Below are 13449 nucleotides of genomic sequence, written 5' to 3'. Positions count from 1 at the left end.
ATCCATGTTTACTGAGCGCTTATTGTCTGCGGAGCACTGTACTAAGTTCTTGGGAGAGTCTAGTAGAATTGATAGGCACAATCCATGCCTTCAGGGAGCTTATGGGCACTATACTAAGCGCTTGGGAGAGTACAATAGAGTTAGTGGACAAGACCCCTGCCCGAAAAAAGCTTACAGGTTAGGGTGCGGGGCACTGTACTAAATACTTGGGAAAGTCCAATAGAATTGGTAGACACAATCTCAAGGGGCTTACGATCAAATCAACCAATCAATAACATTTACTGTGAGACTTTTTTTGTTTTCTTTAAGGGTATTTGTTAAGCTCTTACCAAACACCAGATACTGTACCAAGCACTGGGGTAGACACAAGATAATTAGGTTGTCCTATCTGTGTTCCCCATTTTACAGATGAGGGAACTGAGGCACAAAGAATCAATGGTATTTATTGAGCGCTTACTATGAGCAGAGCACTGTTCTAAGTGCTTGGGTGAGTATAATACAACTGAATTAGCAGATCGTTTCCTGCCCATAATGAGCTTGCAGTCTTTATGGGGAGACAGACATTAATATGAAAAAAAGAGGAAGTGAAGTGACTTACCCAAGGTCACACAATACATAAGTGGAAGAGCTGGGATTAGAATCCAGGTCCTCTGACTCCCCGGCCTGGGGTCTGTCCACTAGGCCATGCTGCTTTTCAGGGCTGCTGGCCTCAGGGAGGCTGCAGGTGATCCATTTGATTCCTTAACCATTTGGAATAGCCACCATGTCTCCTAATGCCAAGTGGCTGTTTCCTGTTAAAGTTTGTAGTTTTTCCTATCAGGGTGTTGTTTCAGTTCTTCCTCCTAGGACTTTCTTTGGTCAGTCCCTGCCGTTGGGAAGGTTTCGGGGTTGGGAAGGCCTGGGGGATTGTGGGAAAAGAATGGTTCTTCCAAATGCTAGGGGTCTCCGGCTGGATGAGTCTCTGCAATATCTGCAGTTCATGGAGGAGGCAGAGGAGGAGGAGGCCTGGATCAATGAGAAGACAGCTTTGATCTCCGGGGGAGATTTCGGAGACTCTCTGATTGCCACTCAGGTGACAGCTCTCCCTACACCTTCCAAATGCCTTCATCCACCTTTCATTCTTGCACAATCACAATTGTGGGAAAAATTGGAGAATCAGAGAGGTCGAGGCCACACAGCATCTGAGGCTATAGTCCAGGAGGGAGTTCCTCTGATGAGAAATGCACAGTTAGATTGTCTGGCCTACCCCCATCAAATGAAGGTCGTGTCCTTTTTCCCATGATCCTCAGGGTCAGAAGGTCCTTGAGCGGGGTGGAGGAAAGGATACCATTATCCTGACCGACTGACTGGTCACTTTGTTTCTCCCACAGGGCTTGTTGAAGAAGCATGAGGCCTTTGAGACGGATTTTGCCACTCATGAGGTCCGGGTACGAGACGTATGCACTCAGGGGAACGAGATTCTGAGCAAGGTGAGGACAAAGGAATTACCCCCTTCCTTCCTACTACCAGGGAGGATGAGGGCAACCTGTTGGCTTGCCTATTTAAAAAAAAAAAATTATTTGATGGTATTTGTTAAGCATTTACAATATGCTAAGCACTGGGATAGGCACAAATTAATCAGGTTGGACACCTGGGAGTCAGAAGAACCTGGGTTCTAATCCCGGCTCAGCCACGTCTGCTGTGTGACCTTGGGCAGGTCACTTAAGTTCTCTGTGCCTCACTTACCTCATCTGTAAAATGGGGGTAAGAGTGTGAACCTCATGTGAGACAGGGATTGTGTACAACCTGATGAATTTGTACCTACTCGAGCGTTAAGAACAATGCTTGGCACATATTAAGCACTTAACAAGTACCATAATTATTATTACATAGTCCATGTTCTCCATGGGGCTCCCAGTCTTCATCCTCATTTTACAAATGAAGTAACTGAGGCATAAAGAAATGAAATGACTTGCTTGAGGTCACACAGCAGAGCTGATAATAGAACCCAGTCTTTCATACTCCCAGGCCCAGTCTCTACTCACTAGGCAACACTGCCTCTCTTGTCAACCCACTGGGGTGAGGGTCAAGGATCTATTCGGTGCTCCTTTTTCTGACTTTGTTGTTTTGGTTCACCATTGCCTCTGTGCTGCTGCCTTGGTCCCCCTTCCTGGTGCTACTCACGGGCATTGACTGTGTGCAGAAAACTGTACTAAGCACTTGGGAAAGAATAGAATTAGCAGACATTCTGAGCCCCAGAGAGAACCTGGGGGGCAATCAATTATATTTATTGAGCAGTTACTGTGTGTTGAGCACTGTCTTGGGTGAGTACAATGAAAAAGAATTAGCAGACACATTCCCTGGTCATAAATGAGTTTACAGTTTAGAGGGTCAGGGATGAGAGAATGAATATCACCCCTCTAGATTGTAACCTAGCTGTGGGCAGGGAATGTGTCTACCTACTCTGCTATGTTGTACTCTCTTAAGAGCTTAGTTCAGCACTCTGCGTACAGTAAGCGCTCAATAAATACCACTGCCTGATTGACCAGCATTAAATTCAACTCCTCAATGTAGATTTTTGGTCTGGACTGAGCTCGTCCTCTGTTCCTAATGGGAGTCTTCATTGCTATGAACCAGACACTGTGCTAAGCACTAGGGTGAATATGGGATAAGCTAATTATGATAATAATAATCATAATTACTGTTGTATTTAAGCACTTACTATTTGCCTAGCAAATACTAAGTGGTGGGGTAGGTACAAGATAATCAATTAGGACATAGTTCCTGCTCCAAGTGGAGTGCACAGCCAAAGGAGTAAGAGAGAACAAGTATTGAATCCCCATTTTACATATGAGGAAATTGAGAAGTTAACCTACTTGGCCCAGGTCCTTCAGCAGGCAAGCAACAGAGCTGGGATTAGAACCTAGGTGTTTTGATGCCCAGGTCTGGGCTCTTTCCAGTAGGCCACACTGCTTCCCCACATGAAAAAGCAGCATAGACCAGTGGCCAGAGCATGGGCTTGGGTTCAATCTCGGTTCTGCCACTTGACTGCTGTGTGACCTTGGGCAAATCAGTTAACTTCTCTATGCCTCACTTCCCTCCTCTGTAAAATGGTAATTAAAATTGTGAGCCCTATGTGGGACAGTGACTTTTTCCAACCTGATTGCCTTGTACCTATTCCAGCACTTAGAACAGTGCTTGGCACATAGTAAATGCTTAACAAATGCTATCATTAAAATTATTATTATTGAGACTGTGGGTGTCTGGGTAGTGGGCTTGGAAGGGCAGCCTGGGTGGTTTGGATGCCCATGATGGCATAAATTGATGAACCCCCTCCCCGCTTCCCTGCCCCACCAACTCATTCTTCTGGAGAAGCAGCAGGAAGGCCAGCAGGGAGAGCAAGTGACGGCCAAAATGGACAACCTGAACAAGAAGCTCTCGGCTCTGTCCGAGGCCGCGGCCACCCGCCGGACCCAGCTGGAGGAGGACTTGGCACTGCAGCAGTTCAATTGGAAGGCCGACATGGCGGAGGCATGGATAGGTACGGTCTAGGCCAGTCTGACTCCCTGACAGAGGATCATGGGAGCCCGGGAACCAGAGGGGCAGAAGGAGGACTCCAGTGCTGGTGCCTCCAATCTTTTCCCAACCCCTCCCCAAGGAAACAACCAATCATCAGAAACCCAGCCCTCCCCTTAGAGGTTTCCCCACCATGGGGCCTGCTGGGTGAGGTAGCTTAGTGGTCTAAGCCACTGTCTGTAGCTGGAATCAATCAACCAGTCATTACTGAGTGCTTACAGTATGTAGAGCACTGTACAATCAATCAGTTATATTTATTGAGCTCTTACTATGTGCAGAGCATTGTACTAAGTGTTTAGGAGAGTCTAATACAACCGAGTTGGTAGACATGTTCTCTGCCCCAAATGAACTTATAGTCTAGAAGGGGAAAGGACCCCTCTAGATCCCTGCCTCCTGGCCAGAGAGATAGCCAGGGGAAGGGGGGGGGGGGGGCACTCCTCAGGGTTTGGCTTAAATCTCTCTTACTGCCACTGAAGAGTGTTCCTAGCTACCCCACTGCTCCATCACACACTGTTCCTTCCTCAGTGGAGAAGGAGGCAAGTCTGAAGGCCAACGGGAACGGAGAGCGGGACCTGGCCTATTACTACACACTGTTGGACAAGCAGGTTAGAGCTGACTCCAGGGGCAGAGGGCAGACAGGCCTCGGTCCTGGCTGGCGCAGAGAAACCAAGGGGAAGCCACTGGGGGCCGATGATGGGACATCCTGCTCCCTCCCCAGACACTGAGCACTGTGCTAAACACTGCGGCAAATACGGGAGGATCGGATTGGCTGCTGCTCTTGTTCCTCACGGAGCAGTCCTCAGGGCGGGAAAGCAGGTGTCTCCCCATTGTCCTGAGGAGAAGACTGAGGATCAGAGAGCTTAAGCTGCTTGCCCCAGGCCCACAGCAGGCAGGGAGCAGCAGTGGGATTAGCAGGGTGGTGGTCTTCCCCCTGCTCCACACCCTCTCCCTAGGTTGCAGCAGTTGTGGAGGTGGGCTGAGGGTCCCCCAGAAGCATTCCCCTGTCCCCTTTTGTCTTCAATGCCCCTCCACCCCCCCACCATCACCTCTCACCCCACTGTCTCGGTCCCACGGTGCTCCCTGCAGGAGACATTTGACTCTGGGCTCCAGAGTTTCCAGGTGGAGAGACTGTCGGAGATCAGAGACTTGAAGGACCAGCTGGAGGGGGCCGGGCACCGGCGGTTCAGTGAAATTGAGGGGCGCCATGCTGCCCTGATGGCCCGGTGGGAGGGGCTGCTGGCTGCCTCAGCTGCCCGGAAGCAAACCCTGCTGGAGGAACAGCTGCCCCTCAGGAAGGTATTTGGTTGGAGGAGCCAACGATTTATCGATGGGATCAATGGAGCTCCCCTGGGGATGCAGAGTTCTGGACTAGGGGAAAGTGGCCTTTTGCTTCTCCATTTCTCAGTTCTCTCTAGCCTTGGTAGCATGGCTTTGGATCTCTGTTCTTGGTTCTCTCTGGCCTGCAAGTTTCATTTTGGTTCTCTGTTCTCAGTTCTCTCTGACTTGTTTTGGTTCTGTGTTCTCAGTTCTCTCTGAACTTCTGAATGTTGTTTTTGGTTCTGAGTTCTCTCTGACCTGTGAAGTGATTTGCTTCTCCAGTTCTCTCTGTCAGTTCTCTCTGACCTTGTGAGGTTAGTTTTGGTTCTTGATTCTCAGTTCTCTCTGACCTTGAAAATGTTGTGGTGGTTCTCCAGTCTCTGTTCTTTTTTGGCCTGGGAAGTATTGTTCTGGTTCTCTGTTTTTGGTTCTCTCTGGCCTTGGGTTGTTTTAGTTCTCCATTCTCAGTTTTCTTTGGCTTTGAAGGTATTGTTTTGAGGCTCCATTCTCCATTCTTTCTGGCCTTATAAGTGTTGTTTTGGTTCTCCATTCTCATTTCTCTCTATGTTTTGGTTCCCCGGTCTCAGTTCTCTCTGACCTTGTTAATGTTGGTTTTCCATTCTCTGTTCAACCCGATTTGCTTGTATCCACCCCAGAGCTTAGTACACTGCTTGGAGCATAGTAAGCACTTAACAAATAGCACAATTATTATTATGATGATGGATGGATGGGTGATAGATTGATGACTGGGTGGATGGATGGGTGGGTGGATGGTCAGGTCGGCTGACCGATGGACCAGTTTTAGGGGGAAACTGGAGTCACCTGACCCCAGCGTTTCCCCTCTTCTCCTTCCCCTCCCCCACGAGGCGGAAGAGCTGTTCCTGGAGTATGCCCAGCGGGCGTCGGCCTTCAACCACTGGTGCGAGCATATGGAGGAGGATCTGACAGAGCCGGTGCACTGCACATCCCTGGAAGAGTTCCGCCAACTACAGGGCGAGCACGAGGCCCTGCTGGCCACCCTGGAGCCAGCCCAGGCCGACTTTGAGCGCCTGGTGGAGCTGGATGAGGAGATCAAAGCCCTGAATCTGACTGCCAGCCCCTACACCTGGTTCACTATCGAACTGCTCGAGTCCATCTGGAGGCGTCTGCCAGTCATTGTTAAGGTCCGTCACCTGGCACGACAACCTTCAGCAGTAGAGCCCAGGCCTGGGAGTCAGTACCATCTGGGTTCTAATTCTGGCTGCACCTTCTGTGTGAACTTGAGCAAATCATTTCACTTCTCTGAGCCTCAGGTACCTCCTCTGGAGATTAAGTGGAGCCCCATGAGGGACAGGGACTATGTTCAACCTGATTAGCTTGTATCTTCCCTAGAGCTTAGTACAGTGCCTGGCACATAGTAAGCACTTAACAAATACCAGAATCATTATTATTATTATTATTGATTTGGCACTTACTCTGTGCCCAGCACTGTGCTAAATGCCCAGGGTTGACACATGATGACTGGTTTGGGATCAGTCCCCATCCCACATGAGACTCTCAGTCTGAGAGAGAGAGAGAAAGGGATAAGGGATTCCAACCCCATTTCACAGAGAGGGAAATTGAGGTGAAGAGTGGTGAGGTGACTTACCCAAGGTCACCCAGCAGCCTGGTGCCAAAGCCAGGAGTAGCATCAGTCAATTAATCAGTGGTATTTATTGAACATTTACTATGTGCAAAGCACTGTGCTAAGCACCTGGGAAAGTACAATACAACAGAGTTAGCAGACACTTTCCCTGCTCACCACGAGCTTACAGTCTAAAGGACTCCTTGACTCCCAGTTGTGTACTTTTTCCACTAGGCCCCATTGTGTCTCACTTAGTGAACAAACCACAGAGTGGACTCCTTGGTTGTTTAGGGAGTAATGAGAGGGGTTTAGTTTAGATTGGAGTACTGGACTCCTCAATTCTGGTGTTACCCTGGATTCACCCCCCATATGCTCTCTCTTGTTCTTGCTCTCTCAGGTCTTGTTCTCATTCTCTCTCTCTTTCTCTCTCTCTCCCTTGCCCTCCCTCTTTCCTTTTCTCTCCCTCTTTCCCTTCCTCTCCCACCCTCCCCCACCCCCGGGAGCTGCACACAGAGGATTTATCCCTCCCGTGGGGCTTCTTGTTTGGTTTTCAGGAGCATGAGGAAGAGCTACAACGAGAGGAGAAAAGGCAGCTTAAAAACAATGAGATGTGCCAGGAGTTCGAGCAACTGGCCAGTGCTTTCTCCCAATGGATTCAGGAGTCCAGGTACAGGAAGCCAAGGATAGAGGAGACAGGGAAGGGGAGGAGAGAGGTGAAAGGGAAGCCGAATAAAGGCCCAAGCCGAGTTTCTGAGACATCACTAAGAGGAGGGGCTTCAGGACAGGCTCAAAGTGCTGGAAATGAATAGCTACACGCCACTGGACAAGTGGACATGTGAACTTGGGGTAGTCTGACCCTGGTACAGCAGGGGAGGGGAGAACTGTCTAAAATTTCTGCAGTTAAAGGATGACTGAAAACCATTCTAATGCATCTTCTGCCTCCTGTATTTCTCGCCTGGCTCCTGTATTCCCTGGCCCAGAGCCTACTTTCTGGATGGGTGAGTGCATTTTCTTTTATCTGAAAAGATGTTGCTAGATCATGTATTTCCTTATCTTATCCCCCTCCTCAGGCTGGAGACAGTATGAGGAGAGGGAGGGCCTGGGTCGGCAGCAGAAGGTAGGAGGTTAGGGCAAGTTCTGTGGACCAAGGTGGGAAGGGATCTCTTGTGTGATGTGATGCTCTTACAGACAAGGAATCTGAAGTTTGTTGGGTGTTGGGCTTTGGGCTTGGTTGGAACTTGGTGCCAACAGGGAAGATGGCGAGGTGATAGACTATTTTATATCTTCCTATAGCTCCCTGCTCAAGGAAACAGAAACTTTGGAGTCACAGCTGGAAGCTAATAAAGTGAGTGTGTTGAGCTCCAGCTCAGTTCTGGAGGTATTTGCTGGAGTAAGGTGGGGATTGACAGCGAAAGGTGTCCTTGAATCTGAAAATGAAAGGGACCCTTGGGAGGCCATGTGGTCCAGCCCTCTGCTTCCTGCAGCTCCACAATTACCCCATACTTCTGCTCCTGTCTGCTCCATCCTCCCCTCTCCAAATTGACTGCATCTTCCCTCTTTGGGCAGTAAGCTCATTGTGGGCAGAAAATGTGTCTGTCATGTTGTTATATTGTACTCTCTCAAGCGCTCTGCACACAGTAAAAGCTCAGTAAATATGATTGAGTGATTGGTGTTCTGGCCAAGTGGAGTGGTGGAGAGGAAGGTGACCAGCGACCAGAAGTCCAGGCAGTGGGGAAAGTATCTACTACTTTTAGTCAGTCTGAGTGTCCCATTGCACTACCCACTGCCCCCCCCCCACTTCATATCTGGATCCAATTTTATCCTTTATCCCACTAATTATAGGCCTGATCCTTCCCATCAGCCACCCGTGGCATTTATTCATTATTTATGCCCATCCTCAAACCCCCTGAATCCAGCTGGACAATCAACTTACTCTGATTCCTCTGCTTGAAAATATTCTTAGGTCCGTCTCCACCATTAGACTGGAAGTCCCTTGTGGGCAAAGACTGTATTTAGTGTTCCTGATGAACTTCCTGTGGAATCCTTGTCTTTCCCCATGCTGTCACTCTAACAATCAAGCAGTGGTATTTACTGAGTGCTTACTGGGTGTTCTGCACTGGACTAAGTGCTTGGGAAAGTGCAGTACAATAGAGTGATAGATACAATCCTTGTCATTATGGAGCTTACAGTCTAGAGGAGAACTTACAATCTAAGCTGTGTGAATAGTTTCTGTCTGTTAGAGTGGAAATTCCCCTGCAGCAGGGAGCAATCATCGTAAAATTAATTAATAATACTTGTGACATATGTTCATCATTTGCTATGTGCTGGTGTTGATGCAAAGTAATCGGGCCAAGCCCTAGGCTAATCAGTCAGTGGTATTCATTGAGTGCTTACCGGGTGCAGAGTACTGTACTAAGTACTTGGAAGAGTACAATACAACAACGTGGATAGACAAGTTCCCTGCCCACAAGGAGCTTACAGTCTAGAGAAGACAGACATTAAATAAATAAGCCCTTGAGGTCATGTGGTCCAGTCCCCTTATTACAAGGTAATCAGGTTGTCGTCATCATCATCATCATCATCATCAATGGTATTTATTTATTTCTTACTGTGTGCAGAGCACTGAACTAAGCTCTTGGGAGAGGACAACATAACAGAGTAGTTAGACACATTGCATGTCTACCATGAACTTACAGTCTAGATGGGGAGAGAGGCATTAATACAAATAGATAAGACAAAGTAATTGGGTCATCAGCATCATTGATAGTACTCATCGAATGTTTACTGTGTGCAGAGCACTGTACTAAGAACTTGGGAGAGGACAGTACAATAGTGTGGGTAAACACATTCCCTGCCTATAGCAAGCTTACGGTCTAGAGGGGGAAACAGACATTAATAGAAATAAATAAGCACTGGAGTCGGATGTGGGGAACGTGTTTCCTGCCTCCTGAGCACTCAGTACAGCCCACGGCACTCAGTAGGCACCTAATCAGTGTTGTCCGTAGAACAGTGCTTGGCACATAGTAAGCACTTAACTACTATCATTATTATTATTATTATTACTGCAGAGGAAGCAGAAGGAGATCCAGGTGATGAAGAGGCAGCTGACAAAGATCGAGGACCTAGGAGAGTCCATGGAGGAGGCCCTGATCTTGGACATCAAGTACAGCACCATCGAGCTGGCTCAGCAGTGGGATCAGCTACACGAGCTGGGAATGAGGATGCAACACAATTTGGAGCAGCAAATCCAAGCCAGGTGTGGGGCTGGCAGGGGCGGGCAGGGAAGAATGCCCTTGCAGTCTCGGGGAGGGATGGGGGAGACACGTGGTGGGAGCAGTGACTAGGAGAGGTGAGGGGTTCGATTCTCAGCTCCCCCACTGCTGCACTGTGTGACCTTAGGCAACCCATTTGAACTCTCTGAGGAGTCTTAGTTATCAATCCCCTGGCTTTCTTAAGATAGTTGTTGGGGGGGATCACTGGTCCTGGGGCATAAGCAGAAAACAGATGCCCGTCCATAAGCGTCACTCCTCCTGACCCAACGTGGCACCTATTGGCCTCCTGGATGGAAAGATCAATCAACTGTATTAAGCGCTTACTATGTGCAGAGCATTGAACCAAGCCCACGAGAGAGAACAGTCTAACAGACACATTACCTGTCTACACGAGCTTACAGTCTAGAAGGGTAAAAAGACATTAATATAAATAAATAGATTGTGGATCTAAACATAAGACCCATGGGACTGAGTTGGGGAGCGATGGAGAAAGGGAGCAAAGCAGGATGACACAAAGGGAGTGGGAGGAAAGAAAAAGATCATTATAGGATAGCTAAGTATTATTGTGGCCTGAAAACCAGATAGTCCATGGAGAACCTAGGTGGGGGGGTGGGATGGCAGTTGAGTGTCCATCATGAAGGTCACTGGTGAGCCTGGGGTCCTCAAGGACAAGATTTGCCAGCTTTCTCAAGGGTGACTCGCCCTTGTCTTCTCTCCAGGAACACCATCGGAGTGAGTGAGGAGACCTTGATGGAGTTCAGCACAGCGTACAAGTGAGTACCAGCCTGCCCAGGGGAATGGTGGAAAGTCAGGGGAGAGGAGGGAGTCTTAGTCTGATAATACACCACCATCTCTATGCATTTGAATGTCTGAAAACTCTCATCTGTGCTGTGCCAGAGATTGGCAACAGGACAAAAATCCTGGTCTGATGGAATGGACGGTTGGGTGGGGGAAGGAGGGGCTGGGAGCCGTTGGGTGGGCTGGAGAGCCATTGGGTGGGCTGGGGAGACTTTGATTGGGTTAAGGAAACTTTGGGTGAGCTAGGCAGTCATTGAGTGAGTTAGAGAGCTCTTGAGTGGGCTGAGGAAACATTGGGTGGATTGGGGAGCCGTTGGTTGGCTGGAGAACCATCGGGTGGTTTGGAGAACCATTGGATGGGCTGAGGAAACTTTAGTTGAGCTGGGGAGCCATTGCTTGAGATGAATAAACTTTGGGTGGACTGGGGAGCAATTGATTAGGATGAGGAGCCATTGAATGGGCTGGGAAACCATTTGTTTGCAAATAGGAAACTTTGGGCGAGTTGGAGAGCCATTGGGTGGGCTAAGGAACCATAGAATGTACTCGGAAGCCACTGGTTTTGCTGATAATTATTGGGTGGGCTGAGGAAACTTTGAGTGAGCTGGGGAGCCATTGATTGGGATGAGGAAACTTTGGGTGAGCTGGGCGATCGTTGGATGGGCTGAGGAAACCATTGGAGATTCTAATTTCCAAGCCTATTGAATAGGAGGAGAAATTCAGCCGAGACCTTCCTGGAAGCCCGACCTTTGGCCTTTCCCTTTATAGGAATCAGGGCTGGGCTACTGTTACATCCCCAATAAGACCCCTCAGGGACAAGAGGGTTCTTGACTCAGCTTTACCGATGGAATAAACTATGGTATTCAGTATTACAGTGAGGAAACATTTATTAGCATACAGAAAACATTAATAGTAAAGGATCCTGCTTCTATTAAGCCCTCAGTGAGATCTCTGGCATCATAAAGCCCTCCATCTAGGAGAGTCGATAATTTCCTACTATGGGATGATCAGTTCCAAGCCGATATTCAGTCTGAGTATAGCTTAAGACCAACACGAGTGTCCCCATTTAAAAGGTCCCCTGACAGCTCGGGCTATCTCTATCTTCCATTTGGATATCATCGAGCAGCCGAGTATGGGCTGAGCCAAAGCGGGCATCCCCGTTTAAAAGGTCCTCTTCTGTCCGGTCTGTCTCTGTGGTTCTTTCGGATAACAGAGAGCAGCAGCGACAGGCTTTTTCCCCCAGCCTTTATACTATGCTTGTTGATCTGTTATATCTAGCTTCTTCCATGTAACGGCCCTAATCTACTATTCATTCAATAGTATTTATTTATTCAATAGTATTTATTGAGCGCTTACTATGTGCAGAGCACTGTACTAAGCGCTTGGAATGAACAAGTCGGCAACACATAGAGACAGTCCCTGCCGTTTGACGGGTTTACAGTCTAATCGGGGGAGACAGACAGACAGACTAATTACAGTTCCATTGTCTTCTGGTTTTAGAAGACACTTCACCCATACCACTACGGGTGTGTCAACATTTAGGTCTTCGCTTGAAGCCTGTTTAACCCACCTGTAATCACAGGAAGCGATATGTGGAAGGACACGGGCAAGTTTAACACGGTGTTTACACGAGGTGCAAAACCGCTCACTTCAACTACCCAAAGGGCTTTAGGGCATTTGCCCTTTTCAGGTCATCTTGGGCGAGTCACTTCACTTCTCTGTGCCCCTGTTACCCCATCTGCAAAATGAGGATTAAGACTGAGAGTCCTCTGCGGGACAGGGACTGTGTCCAACCCAATTATCTTGGCGCTACCCCAGCGTTTAGTAAACTCTTAACAAGTACCAGGAATAAAAGTGAGTATTCAATAAATGCTCCTGCTACAACGATTGTGCTCTCAAGAGGTTAATACAGTGTTCCGCCCACAGGAGGCGCTCAGTATATGTCATGGATTCATTCAATCGTATTTATTGAGCACTTATTGAATGCAAAGCACTGTACTAAGCGCTTGGGAGAGTATAATATAACAATAAACAAACGCATTCACGGCCCACATCGAGCTTAAATGGATGGATGGATGAATTTACTAACTCTCAATTGGTGGATCGAAGATGTAAGTTTCTCCGTACCCAATCTTGTGTTTCCCTTTCAGACACTTCGATGAGAACTTAACGGGTCACCTGAGCCACAAAGATTTTAAATCCTGCCTACGAGGGCTCAACTACTACTTGCCCATGGTGGAAGATGATGAGCCCCAGCCTAAGTTTGAGAAGTTCCTGGATGCTGTTGATCCTGACAGGTTTGGGAGGATGCTCTGGGGGGAGTTGGATGATGTGGGAAAGAGAGTGTCGGCCTGGGAGTCGGAAGACTTGAGTTCGAGTCACAATTCTGCCCGTGCCTGCTGGGTAACCTTGGGCAAGTCACTGAACCTCTCTGTGCCCCTGTTTCTTCCCCTTGTAAAATGGGGGATTCCCATTTCTCTGTACCTCAAAGGGATGTAGGGAGGACAAAACTGAGAATAAAGCTGTGAAAGGTCTTGAAAGTCAAGTGCGAGCAGCATGGCCTAGTGGAAGGAGCCCGGGCCTAGGAGTCAGAGGAACTGGGTTCTAATCCCGCTTCTGCCACGTGCCTAATCTGTGACCTCGGGCAAGTCATTTCACTTCTATGTACCTCAAGTCTCTCATCTGCGAAATGGGGATTCAATACTTGCTCTCCCTCCTACTTAGATGAGGAGCACTGTGTGGGAAAGGGACTATGTCTGCCCTGATTATTTTGTATGTTTCTCAGAATTTAGAACATTGCTTGGCACACAGTAAGCGCTTAACAAATACCACAATTATTATTATTACACTAATCAAAATGGTGGGAGAATTGTAACTCTAGGGAGTTTGGAGAGGGCCCAGAAAGGA

At 48.3% G+C, this 13449-nt stretch overlaps 1 protein-coding gene across 4 annotated transcripts in view; it reads left to right on the top strand.

The window, feature by feature from the left end:
* Nucleotides 1-13449, top strand: part of SPTA1 (spectrin alpha, erythrocytic 1) — a 74639-nt gene that overhangs the window by 49104 nt on the left and 12086 nt on the right. For 3 of the 4 annotated variants that reach the window (XM_029056313.2, XM_029056310.2, XM_029056311.2), the window contains exons 39-50: nucleotides 940-1072; nucleotides 1371-1469; nucleotides 3355-3520; nucleotides 4081-4160; nucleotides 4642-4851; nucleotides 5739-6035; nucleotides 7030-7142; nucleotides 7456-7473; nucleotides 7769-7820; nucleotides 9544-9731; nucleotides 10467-10520; nucleotides 12693-12839. In XM_029056313.2, the coding sequence (XP_028912146.1) occupies nucleotides 940-1072; nucleotides 1371-1469; nucleotides 3355-3520; nucleotides 4081-4160; nucleotides 4642-4851; nucleotides 5739-6035; nucleotides 7030-7142; nucleotides 7456-7473; nucleotides 7769-7820; nucleotides 9544-9731; nucleotides 10467-10520; nucleotides 12693-12839 (1557 nt within the window). The remainder of the gene's footprint in view (nucleotides 1-939; nucleotides 1073-1370; nucleotides 1470-3354; nucleotides 3521-4080; nucleotides 4161-4641; nucleotides 4852-5738; nucleotides 6036-7029; nucleotides 7143-7455; nucleotides 7474-7768; nucleotides 7821-9543; nucleotides 9732-10466; nucleotides 10521-12692; nucleotides 12840-13449) is intronic. The other variant, XM_029056312.2, reaches the window with a different exon arrangement.

The sequence above is a fragment of the Ornithorhynchus anatinus genome, chromosome X5 (genome assembly GCF_004115215.2).
Source record: "Ornithorhynchus anatinus isolate Pmale09 chromosome X5, mOrnAna1.pri.v4, whole genome shotgun sequence".
Classification (NCBI taxonomy): Eukaryota; Metazoa; Chordata; class Mammalia; order Monotremata; family Ornithorhynchidae; genus Ornithorhynchus; species Ornithorhynchus anatinus.
Note: the sequence above shows the minus strand (reverse complement) of the source record. Positions and strands in the feature narration are given on the sequence as shown.